Source organism: Pantherophis guttatus, chromosome 5, assembly GCF_059756535.1.
Source record: "Pantherophis guttatus breed Tessera chromosome 5, ASM5975653v1, whole genome shotgun sequence".
Taxonomy (NCBI): domain Eukaryota; kingdom Metazoa; phylum Chordata; class Lepidosauria; order Squamata; family Colubridae; genus Pantherophis; species Pantherophis guttatus.
In genome coordinates, this window is record NC_142067.1 from 74858886 (window position 1) to 74882535 (window position 23650).

Genomic DNA, 23650 nt, shown 5'->3' on the forward strand with positions numbered 1-23650 from the left:
ATGCCAAAAGCGTGGGGCGGGGGGGTCACAAGCGCACTCACGGGGCACTTTGAATTATGGGTGTGGGCACATGCGCACCCGACCCCCCCCCACTCCTCCCGCTTTTGGCACGCGATGGCAAAAAGGTTAGCCATCACTGGTCTAGGGAATATATAAATATATTTTAATTTTTTTCTAATATATGTTTTGTTTCAAATATAAACATTAATGACTTGAGATATATAACATAATTACAAATAAACAAAACACAAAGGAATTTATGGAAATGTTCAGTTAAGATTATCAACACACTGATTCCATGTCTAATCACTAAAAATAACAAATGAAAATCAGCAACAAAACATTTTTGGTCCTATTGAACTCATGGAGTGTGTTGGAATATTATATGATTAAATACATTATAGTCATTAAATGTTAATTTCATTTTTCTCATGATTCCTATATGATACAGTCATTCTGAAATTATATTTGTTTGAAGGGGTCTATCATAATCAGCAAAAGTTTTTGAAAAGTTTTGAAAAAAAGTCTTCTAGTGAAATCAAAGTTTAACTATGCCTACTTATTTACATATAATTTCACACAAAATTTATGTATAAAAAAACAAATCATGTTGAACTAGACTTGTCACCTGACTAATTTAAAATTGCCTTTGGTCCCAGGAATATCTGTAGGGAATTCATCAGGTGTACTGCTCCCACAGGATCGGTAACATTCTGGTCGAGAACAATTTGGATCATCAAGCTTGTAAATCTGCAGAGAAAAGACAGTAAGTCTTTACCAGCGATCAGCTGAATTTAGATAAAACAAGATGATGGCTCAAATAAAAACTTTTTATTTGATTAGATGTAAAGTAGTGACAAACCTTAGCATTGGCATAGCCCAGCTTGATAGTGATATTTCTTTCCAGTTCATTTTTGAATCTGACTGTGTGAACTCCAGAAATGGCTTTTACTACTGTTGATTTTCCATGAGCTACATGGCCAATTGTACCTAGATTTTAAAAGCAAAAATTGTTATTAATTTCATAAAAATTATCTAAGAAGTGAATGAATTTTATGAACATCTATTTAAATATTGAATATATTAATGTTATTAATGTTATGAAAAACTCAACTCATTTTTCTTGTATTGTAATGGACAACAGAACTAGAACGATACAAAATATTGCCTTTCCATAGCAACTGAGATATTAACCAAATTAAATGATTTAATAACAACAAAACATTATAGGACTTCATTGTACTTCAAGTCTAGCTGTAGCAATATTAACATAAAACATTTTACAGAGCAGAATTTTATGTAAGAACTGCAATTAGGAACAAAAAGAAGATATATCATTTAATATACTAATCTAGTAATTCTGAAACTACTCTTATTATATTACATGCATTCATGGAAAAATATTTCAGTGAGCAACATAAACTGATGGCCTGATTTAATACTGTCAGCAATACGTTTATTTACAATTAACTTCCTTTTAAATATACTTGAGGCAACATCAGTTCTATAATATGATGATCATTTGAATCCAATCTTCCTTTCCATACAGACTGTGCTCCATATAATTGAATTATTTTCAGTGTAGCAAGATTAACTAGAACAGAGCATGGAATGAGATGAATTTTCTCTTCTCTTCCTCTCTCCCTGACACACACACACAAACATACACACACACACACCACACACCGAGACTAAGACATTTCTTAGAAGTTCAAAGAAAGGACCAGAAAGGTATAGAAAAGATAGAAATCAAATGAAGATTCCTACTGAAAATGCAATACAATGCAGGAATCAAATTATAACTCTTTGGGGGGGAAGTTGTGATGATGGAAACCATTTAGACTTACAAATTAAAATGAATTCCAGACTATTTAGATAGTGAATTAAAGAAACTGAACAAAGTCAAGCCATAAAACATTATACATCCTAGAACAGGGGTCCTCAAACTACGGCCCGGATACAGCCCGCCGAAGCCATTGATCCGGCCCAAGCAGGACCATGAGGTGGCCCCGCCCACATAGCCCCGCCCACCTACTGGCCTGCTCCCTTCGGGCGAGCGCACAACTTACCTTCGTGAGCTCCACGGGCTGGAACTGGAAGGTAAGGCCAACAGTTTTGGCCTGCAGAGTGCTACTGGAGGCGGAGGGAGGCCAAAAACATGGTGCACGGACATCCCAGGAAGCTTCCGCACACCCCATTTTCGGCCTGCAGAGTGCTACTGGAGGTCAGGGGAGGCCCAAAACGAGGCACATGGATGCCCCGGGAGGTCTCTGCACGCCCCATTTTTGGCCTGCAATGTGCTACTGGAGGCGGGGGAGGCAAAAAATGGGGCATGTGGACATCCCGGGAGGCCTCTGCTCACCCCATTTTTGACCGGCAGAGTGTTACTGCCAGCAAAAACAGGCCCGTTTTTGGCCTCCCCCACCTCCAGTAGCACTCTGCAGGCCAAAAAAGGGCACACCGAGGCCTCTTGGGGCGTTCGCACACCCTGTTTTTTACCTCCCCTGCCTCCAGTAGACAGAGGGAATGAGAGAGAGAGATAGACAGAGAGAGATAGAGAAAGAGAGACTTGTTGATTGTAAGCTCCTGGGGGCTGAGAAGAATTGCTGCAAACTGAGTTTCCTGAAGTGGACCACTAGACTCTTAAACAACTTAAAAAATGATCTAGTAAAAAGAAAAGTCGACCAAAAGAGGAACATGCAAATAAAACACCCCCAGGAGCAAAACAAATTAAAGTTTAATTTGTGTGTATTGTTTAATGGAGTGCTAAATTGGCCATGCCCACCCAGTCACTTGACCGCCTAGCCACGCCCACCCAGCCGGTCCAGCCCCCCAACAGTATGAAGGACCGTGAATTGGCCCCTTATTTAAAAAGTTTGAAGACCCCGTCCTAGAAAAAAGAAGTTTCAAAAAGTTTTATGTAAAACCTCTACTAACAGATACTTATATCAACTCAGATTATAACTGATTAAAAACAACCAGTGGAATTATGATTTGTGATCCAACTAAACCAGGGTGTCAAACTTGTAGCCCGCGGGCCAGATGCATCACTCCTGTTTTAGTAAAGAAAAAAAAAGTTGTGATATGTCACCATGACAACGTGACAACACGAGTTTGACATTCCTGAACTAAACAATATAGAGGGTACCTACAGAGCTATAGTACATGCACTTATGTCTTATAGGCTCACATTTTAGGTTAAACTTTAAATAAACAAATGAATAAAAACATATAGTATTTTCTTTTTCTTTTTTTAAAAAATAAATTTTATTAATTTTTCCAAGTTAAAATCCACATAAGACAAAAACATTGATTATACATAAAAACAAAAACATTCCCCTCCCTCCCTCCCCCATTCATAACACTAAATATACAAACACGTCTATCCCGGCAGATAATATTCCTGCCTTCATTAATAAATAATTATGCCCACAACACAGAATAAAGTAAAAAATCCCCAAATATGGTTTTCATACAATTATCTTTCAATCCAGATAAATATATCTCTCCTCATATTGACTTAGGCCCTCACTTCATCTCAATCCTTTTATTCAACCATCAATACCAACTGTCCCAACTTTAAAAAAATGCAGAATCATCTTTTTCTTTCAACATATATGTCATTCTGTCCACCTCAGCGCACTCTAATACTTTATTTATAATTTGGGCACTAGCTGGTATCTCTTTTTCTTTCCACGGTTGGGCGAACGCTATTCTAGCTGCAACTAAAATATGTAGAGTGAGATACCATTTTTTCTTACTCAGCCCCTCTGGGCGAATACCTAGTAAATATATCTCAGGTTTCCATTGGAGGTCCACATTAGTAATTTCCTTAATCCAATTCCTAATCCTTCTCCAATACTTCTTTGCCATTATACAAGTCCACCATTGATGGAAATACGTGCCTTTGGTTTTCCCACATAACTCTGATGCACCCGGAAACATTTTAGCAATTCTTGCTGGTGGGAGGTGCCACCTATTCAACATTTTATATGCATTTTCCTTGAAAGACATTGCCGTAGTCATTTTAATATTTCCCCCCCACATTTGTTGCCATTTTTCTAAAGGAATCGAGTATCCAAAATTCCTCCCCCAGGCAATCATGGTATCTTTTACAACCTCCTCTCCTATCATTTGCTCAAGCAATTGTGCATATATTTTGGTTATGTATTTATGGTCCTCTCCCAATAATATTTTATCAAAACTCTGTTCCATCACATATATCCCATAATTATCTCTCTCTCCTGTAACGAGATTGAACTGTAGCGTAGATCCACCAATCTAGCCTGATTCCTTTGTCAGCCAAATCTCCCCTAGCTCTTAATATCCTTTGAGCATCCACAAGATCTTTATATCTAAAAATTTTATCCTGTTTTAAGAGCTGTTGGGTATGTCGTCGCTTCTATGAGAACCAGGTTAGAATCTTAGTATAGAATTTTCCTCTAAATATATTCCAGGTTTCCAGTAATATTCGCCTTAGGTAATATCTCTTAAAATACTTTTATACTTTAAATACTGTTGCGCTTTCTCTCTGCCTAACAGTGCATTCCAGCCGTGTTATAGGCCGTGCCCTTCTAAATCTAATAAAGACCTCCTCTTCAATAACACCCAATCCTTCATCTAGGCTAGCAGTGAAGCTCGATAATATAGTTCCCAGGAGGAGAGGCCAAAGCCCCCCCCTTCTATGTTCTTGTAGCATTTTGAGCTTTACCCTAGGCCTTTTCCCCTGCCAAATAAATTTCAGCACGACTCGATCCAGACCTTTAAAAAACCTTTTATCTAGCCTCGCGGGAGCTGATTGAGATAAAAATAGCCATTTAGGCAAAACATGTGTCTTAATTGCTGCTATCTGTCCCATCAAAGACAATTGTAAATTTTTCCAATTCTCCAGGTCTCTTACAGTCTGATCATATAATTTAACAAAATTATCTTCCTTAATTGTAGAGCACCTGGCTGTTAGCCAAATTCCTAGATATTTAATTTTATTTACAATTTGAACATCCAATCTAGATTCTAATATATCCTTCTGCATTTTTGGAATATTTTTTACCAATATCTTGGTTTTATCCTTATTCATTTTTAACCCAGCCTCTCTACCATATTCTTCTATCATCTCTATCAACTCTGGGCCCAACTGTAGAGGGTCTTCTACAATGAAGACAAGGTCGTCCGCGAATGCCTGTATTTTAAATTCCTGCCTTCGTACTTTAAGTCCTTTAATTGCTGGGTTATTCCTAATTTTCCTGAGGAGAGGTTCCAGTGTCAGAATAAATAAAAGCGGGGAAAGCGGGCAACCTTGTCTCGTACCCCTACTGATTATAACCTCCTTTGTTTTTTCCCCATTAATTAAAACCCATGCCACCTGGGAAGAGTAAATTGTTTGTATCGCCTGTGTAAACTTTTCGCCAAATTCCATTTTACGAAGCTGGGATAACATAAATTCCCAACTCATGCTGTCAAATGCTTTATAAGCATCTAAAAAGAGAAGTGCCATCTGTTTGTCTGAATGGTGTTCATAATACTTAAGAGCATTTAATAGCACTCTCAGATTATCTCTCAACAATCTATGTGGTAAGAAACCATTCTGGTCTCTATGTACGAACTGATTTTAAAAAACTTGTAGTCTTTTTGTTAGGATGGATGCAAACAATTTATAATCAGCATTGAGCAAGGCTATTGGTCTATAATTCTTAATATAGGTCGTATCGGCCCCTTCCTTAGGAAGGAGAGAGATATCCATCTCTTCCCAAGACTTTGGTATTCGTCCATCATTCAGCACTTCGTTAAAGACATCACGCAAGTGGGTCCCGATCACTTCCCAAATTACATTATACACCTCTACAGGCAGTCCATCTGTTCCAGGGGTTTTACCACTCTTCTGTTTTTTCAGACTTTCCTCTATTTTCCCCTCTGAGATATTTCTGTTTAGCATATCATCTGATCTGGTACCCCTGGCAAATTCTCTAGGAAACTGAATTGCTTTCGACTAGTGTCTTCTCTTTGATATAACTCCTGAAAAAATTCATAAGCCACTTCTTTTTTTCCCCCAGTACTGGCCACTAAATGACCCGATTTATCCCTTAACCATTTAATCTTTCTGCTTTCTAGTTTCTTTTTCAATCTGCTTGACAACCATCTTCCCGCTTTATTGGCATATTCAAAATATTTTTGCTTTGCTCTCCTGATTTTTTGCACTAACTCAGCTTGGTCCAATAAATTCATATGGTGCCTCGCCAATCCTCTTGCTTCTTTCACTATCTTATCTGTTGGTTCCTTTTGTAATCTCATTTCCATTTCTCCAACTTGTCTGCCCACTCTAGTCTTTCCTGCTTATCTTCCTTCCATTTTTTGGCCATATATTTAATCACGACCCCTCTCACCACTGCCTTAGCCGTGTCCCATATTATTTGTAAAGATGTATCCTCTCGTCTATTTTCCTGGAAGAAAAGAGCCAGCTCCTGTTTTAACAACTCCACAAAATCCTTATCCTTGCACAATTCTGCCCTCATCATCCATCGTCCTCTGCTGCGCTCTCCTTTCCAGGCAAGCATTAAAGGGTTGTGATCTGCCCAATCATTCCCTAAAATTTCAACCTCCCGTACCATTTCTCCTAATTCCAATGACATCCATATCATATCAATGCGGGACCATGATTTATGCCTGGGAGAGAAAAAGGTAAACTGTTCCCTTGTCGGATAAAAGTTCCGCCACATATCCTGTAGTCCAAATTCTTCCCTTAATTGGTTCCAAATTGCCGGCAATGTCTTCCTACCTTTCTTTTTCACTCCCCCCCCACTTTTTCAGATTTATAATCCTTCTCTCTATCCATTATAGCATTAAAATCCCCCATAATACAAATATGTTCATATTCTAATTCTACCAATTTTTTATATACTCTTTTATAGAACTTCCTTAGATTACTATTAGGGGCGTAAATACCCACCAGCAAGATACGTCTACCATACATTGTTACTTCGACCATTAACAATCTTCCCTCTTCATCTGAGTATATTTTTTTAGATTCTATATAAGTTTGAACATAAATTGCCACACCCCGCTTCTTTTGGTTCGCCAGAGATACGTATAACTCACCCAATCGTGAACATCTTAATATATCCATGTGTTTCTTCCTAATGTGGACCTCCTGGAGACATATTATACCAGTTTTTAATTTTTGTAATTTTGAAAAGATCCTATTTCGTTTTATTGGAGCATTTAGTCCATTAATATTAATCGAAATCAAATTTCCACACTTCGCTGTGGCTTTCGCTTTTGTTGTTTGTCTTGTTTCTCGTCGGGTTCCTGGGATTTTATCTTCACTTATATCACTCTTTCCTCCTTTCGTTGTCTCTTTCAGTTTCCCGCCCTTTTCCGTTCTGTCACTCTTCTGGTTCTCGCAATTCTTTTGTTCCAGTTCTTCTTCATTACCGGGTTCGCTTGCATTAAACTGGTTTTCATAGAAATCGTGTGCATCTCGAAAGTTCTCAATCTTCACTCTCTTTTCCTGCCGCGTCATCATCAATCCCTCTGGGAGCAACCACCGATAAGGAACCCTATATTTCCTTAATTGTTCTGTCAAGAACGGGTATTTCTGTCTTTGCTCACGAACACGTCGCGGGAGCTGCTTTAATATCACAATTTCTCAGTCCTTATAAGTAATCCTTTGATCCCTAGTGCTCTGATATAATTCTTCTCTTAACGATTTTTTACTAAATCGGACGTGTATTTCACGAGGTAATTTACTCCGCCTGGTATAATTTGTATAGACTCGGTAGACCTCGTCTATACCACTCTGTACCAATTCCTTCTCTCTGCCAAGCGCACCAGCTACTATTTCCCCGATTATATCTTCATTGCTCGTCTTTTGCTTCCGTCACATTCTGAAATCTAAGATAGAAGGCAGCACGATCCATCTCCAAATGAATTATCTCCCCTTCCAATTCTCAATTTACTTGCATCTGTCCATTTTATTCTCTGATTTTTCCACTTTTGTTTCTACTCGGTCAAATCTTTGTTCATGAGCCACTAATATTTCTTGAACTTCCTCATATTTTGAGTGGATGTGCATGATTTCCTGTTTGATACTTGCCATTTCCTCCTGCACATCTTCAAACTTTTTCATTGTCTGTTCCTGATTCTTTGTAATAGTGTTTTGTATCATCTAGCATATTTTGAAGTTCCTGTCCTCCGACCCCCTTTTCCGGGAGTCTTACATCATCTGCCAATCCTCTTAGTGCTGGAGATGTGGCCGTGTGGGTAGGCACCATTGAAAGGGTTAAGACTTTCTTCTTCGTCACTATTGACATAATTGCAAGCTTCCACCGCCTACCCCACTCTTGCATGCATTGGCTCTTTATCCAAAAGGATTACAAAGTAGTTTCAGAGTCAAGAGCCAGAAATCCAATTTTTTACTCAATTCAATCCCCAAGAACCAGAAATTGAGTGCAATGTCTGAAAGTGAATCAGCCAAAAAAAAAAACAAAAAACTTTCCCCTCTTTTCTTGCACAGTAAATTTCCAAGCCACCACAAGGTGGTGCTATTGCCTCAGTTTCAGTTAGATCAGCTCTTCCTACCTCTTGTCACAGCGAAGTTCTTACTATTCAGCACTTCCGGAGAAACTCAAAAATGCAAGTTACAATGGCTCCTTACTCACTATCAAGCCCAGGTAAGTCCAGCTAAGTCTGATTCAAGAATATAGAAAGTCCCAGGATTTTCCACAAAACACTTCAATCACAGCACTCTTGAAAACACCCACGCCGATCTTCTCAAAAGGCAATCTTAACAAGTACAGCTTCTGCCGCCGCTTAATCACTCCAGCCTGTCAGTCGATTTGCCGCTTTCAATGGAGCCTCCCACGCTCCCTCTCATCGGCTTTCCCTTGTACACATACCTCTCCAAGCAGTCCGATCCCAGCATTGGTTCCTCCGCTTCACTTATCTCTGTGGTGTGGGCAAATCTTCTTCCACTGGGCGCGAGCCTGGCTTCGGGGCTACCATCTGGAGCCCTCTTCTTCTGCTGGCATCCCAAGGAGGGATTTCCCTTCACAAACCCCCGATTGCACTTCAGTTGGCTCGCTAGAGCTTCCCCTCTTCTATACCCACCCCAATGAGGTGGGCAGTGGCCAATTCACGCCGCTCGGCGGGTAAAATCCAGCTAAGGGACCAGGAGCGATCCACCTTAGCTGTAGTCGCCAGTGATGTCACGCCTGGAAGTCATATAGTATTTTCTAACAGCTCCTATTGAGGCATTGCACAATGAATAGTACGCAATTAATACCACTCAGCAACTTCTAGCTATAATTTGTTATATTCTTACCTATATTAATTGTAGCTTGTCTACTGATGACTTCTGGTGACAGAGGGGTTAATTTTGTAACATCCTGCAAAGAACAGATTATTAGTGAATTCCAGAGCATTAAAGATCAAAATGCATAAAGGATTTTTTGTTGTTTCCATGTAAAAAAGCAGAAGTCCCAAGACCAGGTTTTACTATTCAAGTAAAATTGTACTTTAGATCAGGGTGGATAAAAATAAATGATTTTTTTTAAAAAATCAAAAAAATCAGATTTTTTTTATTTAAATTGGATTTTTTTTTAATTTAAATTGGATTTTTTTAAATAAAATGCTTTTTGAGGAAAATATATTACCATCCAGAGGTTATTCCATCATGAAATAAAGATTAGTTTTTTAATTATGTAGAATAAGGCTGTATATGTTTAATTTTTTTGGTAAATAAATTCCATTAATCCATTCACAATGTCATGCTCTTCCAGAAGTTTTTATAAAATTATTGGGCAGTTTCTCTGCCTACAAGATATTATCACAGATGCTTGGTTTACTTTTGCAGTTCTCAAAACTGAATTTGACTCAGCAGAGATCACATGCCTCTTCTTCACAGCAAAAATGTTATAACATGAACAGAGTTGAGAAAAACACCTTAATCCTATTGTTCTACAAACCTATGAATACAGAATCAACCCCTTCAGTGCTAAGTTTCAAGAAGTTCAGTGAATAGAATGGAAATAATATTTTTCTGATTGTTTGGAGTGGAATAGATCTGCACAAGAAGAAAGTGAAACTAAGTGTGAGGAGGAAGGGGCAAGCAGACAAGCAGTACAAAATGAAAGTGAAACTTTCTGAGCACAATACTGCACAGCCACAGACAGACAAGTCTTTGGATCTTTTTGTGTGTATGACCTGGTTTATCACATTCTTTCCTTGGAGGAAAAAACCTATAATGGCAGCAGGCCGTAAAAGAGACCCAGTTTGGCAATATTTTAATGAAGTTCCTTTACCTATCGGTAAGGCAGGCATCTGTACAAACTGCAAACACTGCAAGAAAGAAATGCAAGGCCTGGTGGCCCGAATGAAGCAACATCATGAGAAGTGCTGTGATGAAGATGACCAAAGAAACACATTTGAACAGGAAGGATCTTCAGGTTGGTAAACATTTTTATTGAATCATATTTCTAAAGACTGCCTTGAACTGTCATGTTTGAGCAAAATTATATTTCTTATTATTACTGCATGTTACTGTCATTTGGTACAGTTATGAAGAAAAGCAAATGTTCGTTTTGGGGCAGTGCTGTGTACAATAAGCAGAAATTGTATAAACAATAAAATAACAGCATGGGATGAGACGAGGGTAGGTCTTGAGAATATTATCTGGGAGGAGTTTGATCCTGTGGCTCCCGAGGATGTGGACAGGGTTCTGGGTAGGATTAGTGCCGCCACATGTTTATTGGACCCGTGTCCCTCCTGGTTGGTACTGGCCTCCCGGGAAGTTACACGAGGCTGGCTCCAGGGGATTATAACTGCTTCTCTGAGTGAGGGTGCCTTTCCCGCTGCCTTGAAAGAGGTGGTGGTGAGGCCCCTCCTCAAGAAGCCTTCCCTGGACCCGGCTGAATTAGTTAACTATCGTCCGGTCTCCAACCTTCGTTTTGTGGCGAAGGTTGTTGAGAGTGTGGTGGCATGACAACTGCCCAGGCACCTGGATGAAGCTATCTATCTAGACCCGTACCAGTCGGGCTTCAGGCAGGGGCACAGCACAGAAACGGCATTGGTCGCGTTGGTGGATGATCTCTGGAGGGCCCGGGACAGGGGTTGCTCCTCTGTCCTAGTCCTATTAGATCTCTCAGCGGCTTTTGATACCATCGACCATGGTATCATGCTTCAGCGGTTGAAGGGGTTAGGAGTAGGGGGCACCGTTTTGCGGTGGTTCTCTTCCTTCCTCTCCGGCCGCTCGCAGTTCGTGTTGGCAGGGGGGCAGAGGTCGACCTCGAGGCATCTCGCATGGGGAGTGCCACAAGGGTCGGTCCTCTCGCCTCTTCTGTTCAACATTTATGTGAAGCCGCTGGGTGAGATCATCCGTGGTTTTGGGGTGAAGTGTCACCTGTACGCTGATGATACTCAGCTGTACATCTCCACCCCAGACCACCCCAACGATGCCCTTGATGTGATGTCTCGCTGCCTGGAGGCCGTGCGGGTCTGGATGGGGAGGAACAGGCTCAGAGTCAACCCTTCCAAGACCGAGTGGCTGTGGCTACCGGCGTCCCGATATAGTCAGCAGGTGCCATCGCTGACTATTGGGGGTGAATCTTTGCCCCCCACAGAGAGGGCTCGCAATCTGGGTGTCCTCCTGGACGCACGGCTGTCTTTAGAAGAGCATATGACGGCCGTGGCCAGGGGGGCCTTTTATCAGGTTCGCCTGATCCACCAGTTGCAGCCCTTTCTGGACCGGGACACCTTGCGCACGGTCACTCATGCCCTTGTCACCTCCCGGCTGGACTATTGTAATGCTCTCTACATGGGGCTCCCCTTGAAGAGCACTCGGAGGCTCCAGCTGGTCCAGAATGCGGCCGCGCGGGTGGTTATGGGCGCACCTCGTTGTGCCCACGTGACACCCCTCCTGCGCGAGCTGCACTGGCTCCCAGTGGTCTTCCGGGTGCGATTCAAGGTGTTGGTTACCACCTTTAAAGCGCTCCATGGCACAGGACCCGGATACCTTCGAGACCGTCTTCTGCCACCAATAGCCTCCCACCGACCAGTCCGTTCCCACAGAGAGGGTCTCCTCCGGGTGCCATCAGCCAAGTTATGTCGGCTGGCGACACCCAGGGGGAGGGCCTTCTCTGTGGGAGCCCCAACCCTGTGGAATGAACTGCCCCCGGAAATACGTAAGATCTCCGACCTCCGGGTGTTCCGCTGCGCACTGAAGACCCTGTTGTTCCGCCAGGCAGGGCTGTCAATATAATAATTTTAAATTGGGGTATTTTAATTTTTGGGGTTTTAAATCGGCCAAATCTATTTAATTATCTTAATTTTTAATTATTGTTGTGTCTTGTGTTTTTAAATTGGCTGTACACCGCCCTGAGTCCTTCGGGAGAAGGGCGGTATAGAAATAAAATTATTATTATTATTATTATTATTATTATTATTATTATTATTATTATTATTTTGTTTAGGGGAATTCATGGATTCTGGAAACTATCCACCTTCAAGATCACCATCCTCCTGTTCTACAGTTTCAGAGTTATACATCCAGGATAGTGCTTCATTAGCATCATCATCATCAGACACCCACAGCCACATATCACTATCACCTAAAAGAAAGAAAAAACCCTTCCCTCCTGGAACCACCATAGATAAGTTTGTGATTAAAAACTAGCAGATTAGAAGAAGAGTTAATTGATGAAAAAAATGCCCAGTTTGTTTATGCAACGAACTCTTCTTTCCGTCTGACTGAGAACCCACATTTCATTAATATGGTTCAGTCACCGAGACCACGATACAGTCCACCCAGCAGAGCAGATGTTGCAGGGAAACTGCTGGATAAAATGTATGACAGAGAAATGGAGCAATGTGCAACAGCTCTGGAGGGTAGAATTGTTAACCTAAGTATTGATGGGTGGAGTAATGTCCGCAATGATCCTATTGTATGTGCTTGTATAACAATAGAAGAAGGGAAAGTCTTCCTTGCACAAACAATTGATACATCAGGAAATGCACACACAGCAGAATACTTACAAGAAGTAGCAGTAAAAGCTATAATAACATGTGAACAAAAATTCAAATGTCTAGTACGCAGTTTGGTCACAGACAATGCTGCAAATGTATCCAAGATGAGAAGAAATTTAGAAGAGCAGGAAGGGAATACAAAGCTAATAACATATGGTTGCAGTGCTCATTTGCTGCACCTCTTAGCCAAAGACTTAAGTGTTCCAGAAATAAAGACTAATGTTGTTGAAATTGCTAAATACTTCCGTACCAATCATTTTGCTGCAGCAGCTCTGAAAAGGATGGGTGGAACCAAGCTAACGCTCCCACAAGATGTTAGATGGAACTCTGTGATGGACTGTTTTGAGCAGTATATCAAGAACTGGCCTATTCTGATGACAGTTTGTGAAGAAAATCGAGATAAAATAGATGGCACTGTCACAGCCAAAATCCTCAACATTGGGCTTAAGAGAAATGTTGAACATATGCTGAGCATCCTGAAACCCATCTCTGAAGCTTTAAACAAAATACAGAAAAATAGCTGTTTTATTGCTGATGCTGTTGAAATTTGGAAGGAACTGAGTGAACACTTAAAAACAGAACTATACATGGACAGAATTAAATTACAAGCATTAAAAAAACGAATGGGACAAGTACTGTCTCCAGTTCATTTTTTGGCAAATATTGTCAATATCCAGTATCAGGGTCAAAACCTAAGTGCTGAGGAAGAGGAGTTAGCTATGACATGGGTATCCAGCAATCATCCATCTGTAATGCCAACTATAATAAACTTCAAAGCTAAGGGGGAACCATTCAAGAAATATATGTTTGCTGAAGATATTTTAAAGAAAGTCACACCAGTGAACTGGTGGAAGTCACTTAAGCACTTGGATTTAGAGACTGTTCAAGTAATGATTTCATTTTTAACAGCAGTAGCTTCTTCTGCAGGTGTTGAAAGAATATTCTCTTCCTTTGGACTCATTCATTCTAAATTGAGAAATCGTTTGGGACCCGATAAAGCAGGAAAGCTTGTTTTTTTTCCCAGATTATGAACAAAGAAGAAGATGAAGATGACGAGTGAGCTACAGAGGACAGTATTTAAGTTTTTCATGTGTAGGCTGGGCTGACAGTCTAAGTTTCTTAAAATATATATATTTTGTTTAGCCAAATTAGTTAACAAACATAGATGTTTGTTTAAGCAAATAACATATGCTGTAATGTTATTGTTTCAGTTGAATAAATCTATTTAAATTGTTATTATTAAGGTAATGATTATTTTTCTCCTTCCTAAGTACAACAGAAAAGTTGTCCAAATATGAATGATTAACCTACTAAACGGGGATAAAAAAAACTAATATGAAAAGTTGTTATTCTAAAAATCTTCATCTACTTGCATATTAAAGTTATATCAGCAAGAATTAGTCTTTATGTAGAAAACTATGATTTAAATCAAGCCTTACTGACTAGTGATTTAAATCGTGATTTAAATCAGTTTGATTTAAATCAAATCCACCATGCTTTAGATACTTGCTCTAAGAATTCTACACATAGTTTAAGATTATTTTGCAACCAAATAAAATTGAATTCTAATATACCACTTTTCCCTCCACTGTTTTTAGTGCGATGAGTTTTTTTTAAAATGTGGTTTGAAATAATGTTTAAAAAGTAGTTATATAAATTATGCTGTGTGTCATAAAACATTTTATCTTATCTTATAATTATCCTATAAACATGATAATTAGCTATAAAGCTTGTGCACAATACAAAGTCCTCAAATTGATGTCCTGTGATTCAAAATTGAATTTATTTTATCAAAATATTGTTTTTCATATCTACTGGACAACATCTATAATCTTTCAGAATGGGTCTTTTGCATTGGCATTGTAAAAAATTTATACATTGACAGAAATATTGAGAAAATTGTTTTTTAAAGATACCATGTGTATACTGAATACATGCCAACTTTTTGGAATTTAATATGTTTAGAACAAAGATGAATTTTGTGCTCTAATAATAACAAAAGAAATATCCTTAGAAGATGGGAAAATACTATAATTCAAGACATAAAGAATGGAATTTCAGAGTTGTTACCAACTTTTGAGAAAATTGTATGTGGTTAATCAGGAAAATGACCTATCTTTCCCTTTGGAAACCCTTTTGAACAGGCTTGGTCAATATTAAAAAGCTTTTAATGTTGAGTTTTTATTTTAAAGATTTACAAAATTAGTTGGGATATAATTTTAATTACAGTTTGTGTCTTCTGCGTATTATTTTCTTGTGTAAAGTTTTTCTTTGCTTTTGTTTTTCTACACTGTAAATTGTTTTTATTTTACACTATTTTATGTATGTTTAAAAATGAATCAATTAAAGTATATAGTTTTTGGAAAAAACAAAGAGCTAGTGTTTCTTTATATTTATCCTAACAAGTTCCTTATGTAAAATTAACATAGTCCTATTTTTCAAGGAGGAAAAGTGGAAAAAGCTTACTTATTTATCATAAGATCACAACCACAGTTGCAAACAACAAATACATCACACTGCCAAACATGCAATGTAACTGGGTAGCATATTCTCTCTGTGTAAGAATTCCAAACAATTTTATATGCCACAAATATCTAAAAAAAAAATCAAAATCACACTATGCAATGAAAGCCACAGCTTGTTTTACTTTTCCAACAAGACCAATGACAGCTAGCTTCTCTTTTAAAGATGGTAACAGCTCTTGCAAGTAATTAAGAGGCAATTCCTTAAACTATGCTTTATTATTTCACAGATTAAGAGACATTCCTTACACCATGCTTTATTATAATGTGTTTCATTTAGCATATAAGCCTAATGTTTGTAGCTTATAGTATCTGGTTCAAGATTCAATTAATGTAAAACCTACCAACTTGTTCAATGATCTACAAATAAAATCTGATTAGTTACAATGTGAAACCCTATCACAATGAAGCTGGTTTGGTTTTAACAGTGCTTTGCAAAACTGTTCTTTCATTACCCCAAACCGCTTATCAGAAAGTATTATCAGACTTTGACAACTGGTCATAAATCCCTTCTTTTCACACCATTGTAACTTCAAAAGAGAATGAATGGTCTTAAGCTGAGGGCTATCCATATTATAAAAATACTGATTTATTAAATTTATAGGCAGCCCAGAGTTGCTAACAGTGAGTTGAGCTGGATATAAATTCAAAATAAAATAAATAAATCAAAATAAATAAATCAAAATAAATCAAAATAAAATATAACTGAATGAGTTTTATGTCATTTCAACAAATTATCATTGCAAATTTTATTCAATTTCATCATAATAAGAATATTATAGATTTTTGAATATATTTTAGTACACGACAATTTAAATGTGTTTGTTGCAATGGGTAATGAGTTAATGCATCCTTACTCAAAGACTTTTACCCAATTTATTGTCAAATGCTAAGTAAATATATATTTCCAAAATGAAATGAAAACCATGCTGACAATTTTTCATAATTATCATTAGTAGCATTGAAGATCGCAGCTACTACTGGTATACTTAAGGCCAGGTGTGGGTTGGGAATGTACTACCATTCTAACTTTATAGTATTGTGTGACTTTTTATGCAAACCTGACCGAACATAACTAAAGCATAACCTAGTACTGTACAGTATGCAATGGGAACTCAGCTTCTCTCTGTTCTACCCTGTATTGATTGCGCTACAGAATGAAGCAGAAAGAGAGGGAAATATTCTCTCTGAACACAACCATATAACGTCGGAATTCAATTATCGATAGAGATCACGTTTCTTTCGCTGGAACCAGCTTGTAAGGGTAGGATGTCACTCTGCCTGGCATTATGGCTTTGTACTTTCGTACTAAATGAAGTAACATTGTTGTATGTAGGGAAGAAGAAGCGTGAGAACTTTTGGGAGATTTCTTTCCCACCGTCATAAAGCCTTTCCTTCCCAATCTAACTACCCTTTGAGAGGAACGAAAAAGCAGAAGACAAGCAAGGCAAGGCAGATTTTCTGAACTCCCGACCATCACCCAGCCTTCGAGTACCGGGCAAAAAACCAGCATAGGGCAACCATTGGAATGCTGCACTCCTTAGCTGACGTGTCTTCCTTACTCCGAATTCCCTTCTTACCAAAGTAGTCAAGTCTTGCCGGGAAAGATGCGGCTGCCCCAGTGTCACTCCCGCTTCGGTCCCCGCCATCTTGCCTGAAAGGAAGTTAGAAGACCGCCGAGTCTGCCTGACCTTTCCCTACAGAACCCACTAATTTCAGGGGCACGCAGCTTACTCCCAGACGATGCTACAAAATATCTAGGAACAGAGTTACATCTTGCCGCCTTGCTTTGTCCAGGGAGAAATTTGGAAAGAATTCGAGGTTGGGTCAGGCAATATGGTGGACTGCTCAAGAAGGACCCCGGGCCTGGCTGATGCAACCGGCGTGTAAGGAAGGGCATATAGCGGCAGAGCGCGTTTTCTTCGGCTGGCTGCCGAATGGGTGGTGCTGTTGGCCGTAAGTTTACGACCAAACCGGAAGTATCTTTGCTTAGGGATGTCTCGTTAGAACTCTACTATAATTTTTCCTAATACCATTCTACCTCAGTGGTGCTAAATGTCTGTGTAAAGAGACTCTGTAAATTGCAGAAATTCACTACCATACCTTTGATACCGATTTTGCTCAGAGTTCATTGGTGTGTGCCTATTGCTAATTTGGCCCGAGCTTCTAACTTGGTGTGTGGTCCTTAATCATCATTATTCTAAACCTGTATTAGCTTAATCATACTTTATAAAACACAACTTGGTTTGTATACCATGTTAACCTATAAACGTTAGTTTTCCAGCCACTGGTTTTATAAAAATACGTATGTGCGCATATGCTATCCTCTGACCCTGCTCCTAAACATTTCTTCACACAAACTAGAAATAAAATTAATTGCTAATATTCCCAAGCCATATTTTACTATATATGTATATTCATTAGATTTTCGTTTCCAAAAAATAACCAACTATGAACTTGTGATAAAATGAAACGCTCTTATTTTAAAAAATGATATTTTTCCGATATTAAAAAATCACTTTATCAACCATTTCACAAATGGTTCCATAAAGCTTCTATAGTTATAGGAGCAACAGCAAGTAAACAGCATGGGAACCTGAGGCAATACAGTAGTATCTAAAAATAAAAATTTAGGCTGCAATAAAAATCCTCTTGTTATTCTCCATTTATATCAAAGCCTGAAAAAATGACTTGATGGGTTTAAGGGGTGATGTACTTGGCTCCAGCATTTATCAAAAGTTCCAAATCATTTTTGCACATATATAACTCTTTATTAGAGGTTTGGTGTTACTTTTCAAGTAGGAGAGTCCTTTGGTAAAACTACCCAATTCAAAGTGTTAGAGAGTTCATCTGAAAACTTCTGAAGATTGGAGCCTGGATAGCTCAGCAGACTAATGCATTGTAATTTAACTCCAGCTGTCTGCAATTAGTAAGTTCGAATCTTGCCAGGCTCAAGGTTGACTCAGTCTTCCATCCTTTCTAAGGTAGGTAAATTGAACACCCAGTTTGTGGGGGCAATAAGCTGACTTTGTAAAAATATACAAAAGTATGAAGGCTATTGTTTAATGCATTGTAAGCCGTCCTGAGTCTCTGGAGAAGGGCGGCATATAAATCAAAATTTTTTTAAAAAGATCTCAGAATAACTTGTTTTCTGTAAGTCCTGTATGAAGCAAATTGTTAAGTTCTTCGGATGAACTGTGGTACAAGTATAACACTGAAAAAATGTTAATGATTTATTGAATCAGATAGTAACAAAGTAGTATGTACAATTTTAATTGATATTAATCTTTTGTGTTGTTATAATTTTATGTAAATTGTTGTTTTTATTTGCTTTTGATATTGTACATTGCCCAGAATATTTTTTGATTTGGGTGGCTTTGCAATCTAATTGTTGAAAATGACCACACACAGAAAGGTTGAGGAAATATGTGGTAATTTATTGCTCTACAGAGTGACATTATACAGTTTGTTACAGCGTATTTGGCAGCATATCATTGGTCACAGAATCTTCCAGGTAACTTAAATCTTTGGTTAACCATTACTGCTTGCTTAAGAACTTATAATGTTTAGCTATAGTTAAAGTATAACATATCCCATTTCCTCCTCTCTTGCTCCTCTTGTTTACAGATTTAGGGTCTTATTTTCTAATGCCATTTCCTGGCACCTACGTGCATGTAACCTTCCTCATCTGAGGTTTGCCTTCCAAGATAGGAAAATTCCTGCACATATGCAAACTCCTACATGTCCTCTCTTTTTATTTAATTTTGAGGGAACAAAGATTTTTGAATATAATGCATTTGAGAAGGAGACAGAGAAAGGGGGGTACGACGAAACATAGCAATTAATGAGGGAATACATTGAATGAAACAACAACAAGCAATCAAAATGAGAAGGATAATCACATAAATAACTGTCTGAGCCAGGACCAATCAGGAAGCCAATTGGTCAACCAGTCAAAAGGAGAAAAAATAGCATGAACATTATTCTGAAAATATGATTGAAGTTCATTAAGTTCATCTTCAATAGTCTTATTCAAGAAATGAAAATGAACAGCACATCCACGATGGCCAACAAGTTTACAAAAAACCCCTTGTCGTGCTAACAAATAGTCAATAGCAAAACGTTGCTGGAGAACATCCTGATTCAAGTCCTCAATTTCATGTTGGAGATCACGAACAATAGCAGCAGTGACATTAATTGATTTCTCCAGGCGACATGTTAAGCCCAGGATAGAACGTCTATTTTCTTGAGCTATTATTCCAGGGTAAGCCCTTGAGGTGATCACCCCAGTAATAGTTCCAGCCACAGCACGGCCAAAGGTATTTAAAGAAGAAAGTTGTGTATCAATGATGACTTCATCATTACATGTAGGACCTAATGGAGCATGGCGTTGTTGTGAGGAAGAAGAAGAGAGCACCAATCTGCACAGGTAGGGAAAAGTAGCCAATAGCAGCACACTGATAGTTCTGAGGGTGTACTTTGGTTGCATATTTGTCAAAAAAGAACCACATATTAGGATCCTTTAGTTGCCAGCTAGCACAAATGGATTCAGTATCAGTCATATCAGAAGCGTTAAAAATATGAAAATTATCAGGATACATTTCTGGAACTAAATTAGGTCCATACAATAAAGAATTAAAGGTTCCCCATAACCAATAATAACCAGTACAATAGCTATAATTCCCTACTTTCGATAAAATGCGTCGAGCCTTAGCATAATCATTCCAATTGTTAAGCCAAGTATGGTGAGCATAACAACAAAAACATAAACCTTTAGTAAATTGATTAGTATGAAGATAACGCCAGTGAACTGAGTTAAGTTGTGCTGGGGGCTTGGAAAACAACCAGGAATGGTGAATGTTTTGCAGCTGTGAAACAATAAAAGAAGAAGAAGATATTAAATCAGGTATGAAAACAACTTGACCAAAAGCCATAGGAGGCTCATAGTACAGGGTGACATTAGTACCGTGAACCAAAAACATATATTGAGCATGACGAACCCAGAGATTAGGGTTAAGTTGTATAGGCTGAGTGTCATTTAAAGCAGTAACAGAACCAAGAGAAGACAAGAGAATACAAAAAAGAATTGTGACAAAATTAGCTGTAATAATAGCAAAAACAGCAGCAACTAGATTTTCAGGAGTCTGAGGTAGGTTGGCTTGAGCCAATTGCTGTTGAGCTTGGTATGTTGTGGCCTTCACTTGCCTCCATGTGATTGGCAGGGGTCGTTGATGTTTCGGAAGATGGACCTCTGTTTTGAGATTCAGATTGAAGTTGGGAATTGGGTTGTGCAGACCCTGATGCCAAGCCATGATAGGGTCGAATGTGCCGAGCAGGGATCCACAAAGGTTGGCGAGTCTGGGGGAGTTCAACTGCCGCGTAACCACGTCCCCAAGTAATTAGACGAGCAGGTCCCTGCCACTCAGCGTTAGAAGCAAGGCAATACTTTACTAGCGGTCTTGTAGGTGGTTCTATTGCACGAAAATGAACATTAATAGGAACATCTGAAAAGTAATCTAAAAGAGTTAAATAATTCCAGGTAGACAAAGCAACAGATAGTAAATGTTGAATCTTTCGCAAATGGTATGGACCAGACTCATGCTGCAGCTGTCTCTGCAAAAAGGACTTAAAGGTTCGATGAGCACGTTCCACAATAGCTTGTCCTTGAGAATTATAGGGAATGCCATGGACTAAGGTTATTTCCCATTGCTGACAGAAAAGACTAAAGTCTTTACTGATATATGCAGGACCATTGTCAGTTTTAATTTGAACAGGGCGGCCCATGATTGAAATAGCAGCTAAACAATGAGTGGTGACATCCTGAGCCCGCTCGTGACGGGATGCAGTAACCCAAAGAAAATGAGAATGAGTATCAATAATAACATGCAGTTTATCGTATGGCTTGAAAGGGGAGAATTGTGTTACATCCATTTGCCAAATTTGATTGGCAAAGATACCCCTAGGGTTGACCCCACTGGGAAATGGAATGGCTGACTGTTGGCAGGAGGGACATGCTCGTACAATATCCCGAGCCTGCGCCAAAGGAATATGAAACTGTTTTGCCAAAGATTTTGCATTTTGATGAAACTATGAATGACTAGTCACAGGATCAGAAAATAAAGAAGCAATTTCCTTAAGGGATTCATCTGCAATGCGGTTACCTTCAGTAAGGGCATTGTTAAAAGGAGTATGACTGCGAATATGCTCCACGTATAAGGGATATTGTCGATTCTCCAAATGATGCTTAAGAGACAAAAACAAAGCTAGCAAATTTATATCTAATGACAATGCACAATAAGATAATGGTAAAGACTGCATAGCTAAATAAACATATTGTGTGTCAACTACAAGATTAATGGGTTGCATTGGGAAAAGTTGTAAGGCTAATATCACAGCAGCTAATTCAGCCCGCTGAGCAGAAGTCTGAGGTGATGTCAATTTAGAATGCCATTGGGAGTCAGCATGCCAGACCACCACCCCTCGTTTTGGTGAGCCATCTGTAAAAATTGTCAGAGCATCAACAAAAGGTGTACGCACAAAAATATTAGAAAAAGAGAGGTTTAAAGTAGTAGTTACCACAATTCTAGGATCTTTTGGTAATGAATATAAAACTTCTCCAAGATAATTGGAGAAGGCAATCTGATAACTTTCAGATATCATCGTAAGATGATCATGCTCAATCTTTGTACGGGTGAAGGCAATGCCTATCAAATCCTGTCTAATCAGTTGCAAAGCGCGCTTTCGGCCTTTTATAATCAATTTTTCTAAGGCAGACTGGTAGGGATAAATGTTTCTAGGTGGAGTAGCAGATAAATTTAACCACTCATGAATAGCTATTTTTAATGTGCTCTTAATGGTATATAAACACCCAGTAGGTAATGGAGAAGTAGGAAGAATAGCTAACCGCAGACCTGCGTCTACTGACTCAATTTGGTCAAAATATTGTTGCTTAATTTTGTCCAAGATGAGCTGTAAGCACCTTTTTTGATCATTCATCAAATGAACTGTATCACCAGGGGATTGCGCTCCTTTTAAGGGTTGGAATAGAGGTAACATATCACCAGTTGTTATGCAGAAGAAAGGCCAAGCCCAGTTAATAATGCCTAGCAACTTTTGCCATTGAACTAAAGTGTAAGACTTTTGTATCTTTAAGTCGGGCAATACTGGAATGGAAGAAGCATTCAGTAATCTATGACCCAAGTATAAGTAAGGTTCAGTTTTCTGAATTTTGTCATCTGCAATAAACAACCCCTTCTGTGCAACAATAGTTTTTAATTCCTGCAGAAGGGCTGTAGAATCAAACTGAGGAGCAGCTATTAAGATATCATCCATGTAATGATAAACCAAATAAGATGGAAATTTCTTGTGAAATGGCTGAAGTGCATCGTCAACAAAATGTTGACATAAGGTAGGAGAATTAAGCATACCCTGAGGTAAAACACGCCAATGATATCGTTTAGTTGGCATGCTATTATTACATACAGGAACAGTAAAAGCAAATTTTTCTTTATCCTGTGGTTGAAGCGGAATAGTAAAGAAACAATCCTTTAAATCAACAACCAACAATTGATAAAAATTAGGAATTAAATTAGGATTAGGAAGACCACATTGTAACGGACCCATTGGTTGGATACACCTATTGATGTTCTGCAAATTGTGCAATAATCTCCATTTCCCACTTTTCTTTTTAATAAGAAAAACAGGAGTATTCCAGGGGCTAGTAGAGGGTTCAATATGACCAGCAGCTAATTGTTCCTGAACAAGTTGCTGTAAAGTAGATAATTTTTCCATTGAAAGGGGCCACTGCTCCACCCACACGGGGCCGGTAGAGAGCCATTTAAGGGGAAGAGCCATCATCCAAAATCAATTAAGCATTTAGAAAAGAAAGAAGATCCCGACCCCAAATATTAGTATGAATATCCAAAATATAAGGTTGCAGGGCAAAGGACTTACCAGCCATGGTAGAGAATTGGATATCTTGTACGCTTTGCCAAGCAGCAGTAGAACCACCTATAATCCAGAGCGAAGAAACTGCTTTCTTAGGCCATTGCACAGGCCACTGTAAAGATGAAATAACAGTAACATCGGCTCCGGTATCAAGCAACCCTTGAAAA

General features: G+C 38.8%; 2 protein-coding genes and 1 pseudogene across 5 annotated transcripts in view; 1 reads left to right on the forward strand and 2 right to left on the reverse strand.

The window, feature by feature from the left end:
- The window catches only part of EIF2S3 (eukaryotic translation initiation factor 2 subunit gamma), a 39344-nt gene extending 22089 nt beyond the window's left edge, over positions 1–17255 (reverse strand). Inside the window, exons 1-4 of the mRNA XM_034433178.3 lie at positions 17117–17255; positions 9317–9380; positions 863–990; positions 629–750 (exon numbers count right to left, since the gene is read on the reverse strand). Of these exons, the coding sequence (XP_034289069.1) occupies positions 629–750; positions 863–990; positions 9317–9380; positions 17117–17185 (383 nt within the window). The 5' untranslated portion in view covers positions 17186–17255. The remainder of the gene's footprint in view (positions 1–628; positions 751–862; positions 991–9316; positions 9381–17116) is intronic.
- Positions 17215–23650, forward strand: part of KLHL15 (kelch like family member 15) — a 90051-nt gene continuing 83615 nt past the window's right edge. Inside the window, exon 1 of one of the 3 annotated variants that reach the window (XM_087871341.1) lies at positions 17215–17492. The gene's annotated coding sequence lies outside the window, so the exon portion shown is untranslated. The remainder of the gene's footprint in view (positions 17493–23650) is intronic. The other 2 variants (XM_034433171.3, XM_034433169.3) reach the window with 2 other exon arrangements.
- On the reverse strand, positions 17450–23417 carry LOC117674936 (uncharacterized; annotated as a pseudogene). Its single transcript, XR_015728249.1, has one exon. The product of XR_015728249.1 is annotated as an uncharacterized LOC117674936 (transcript).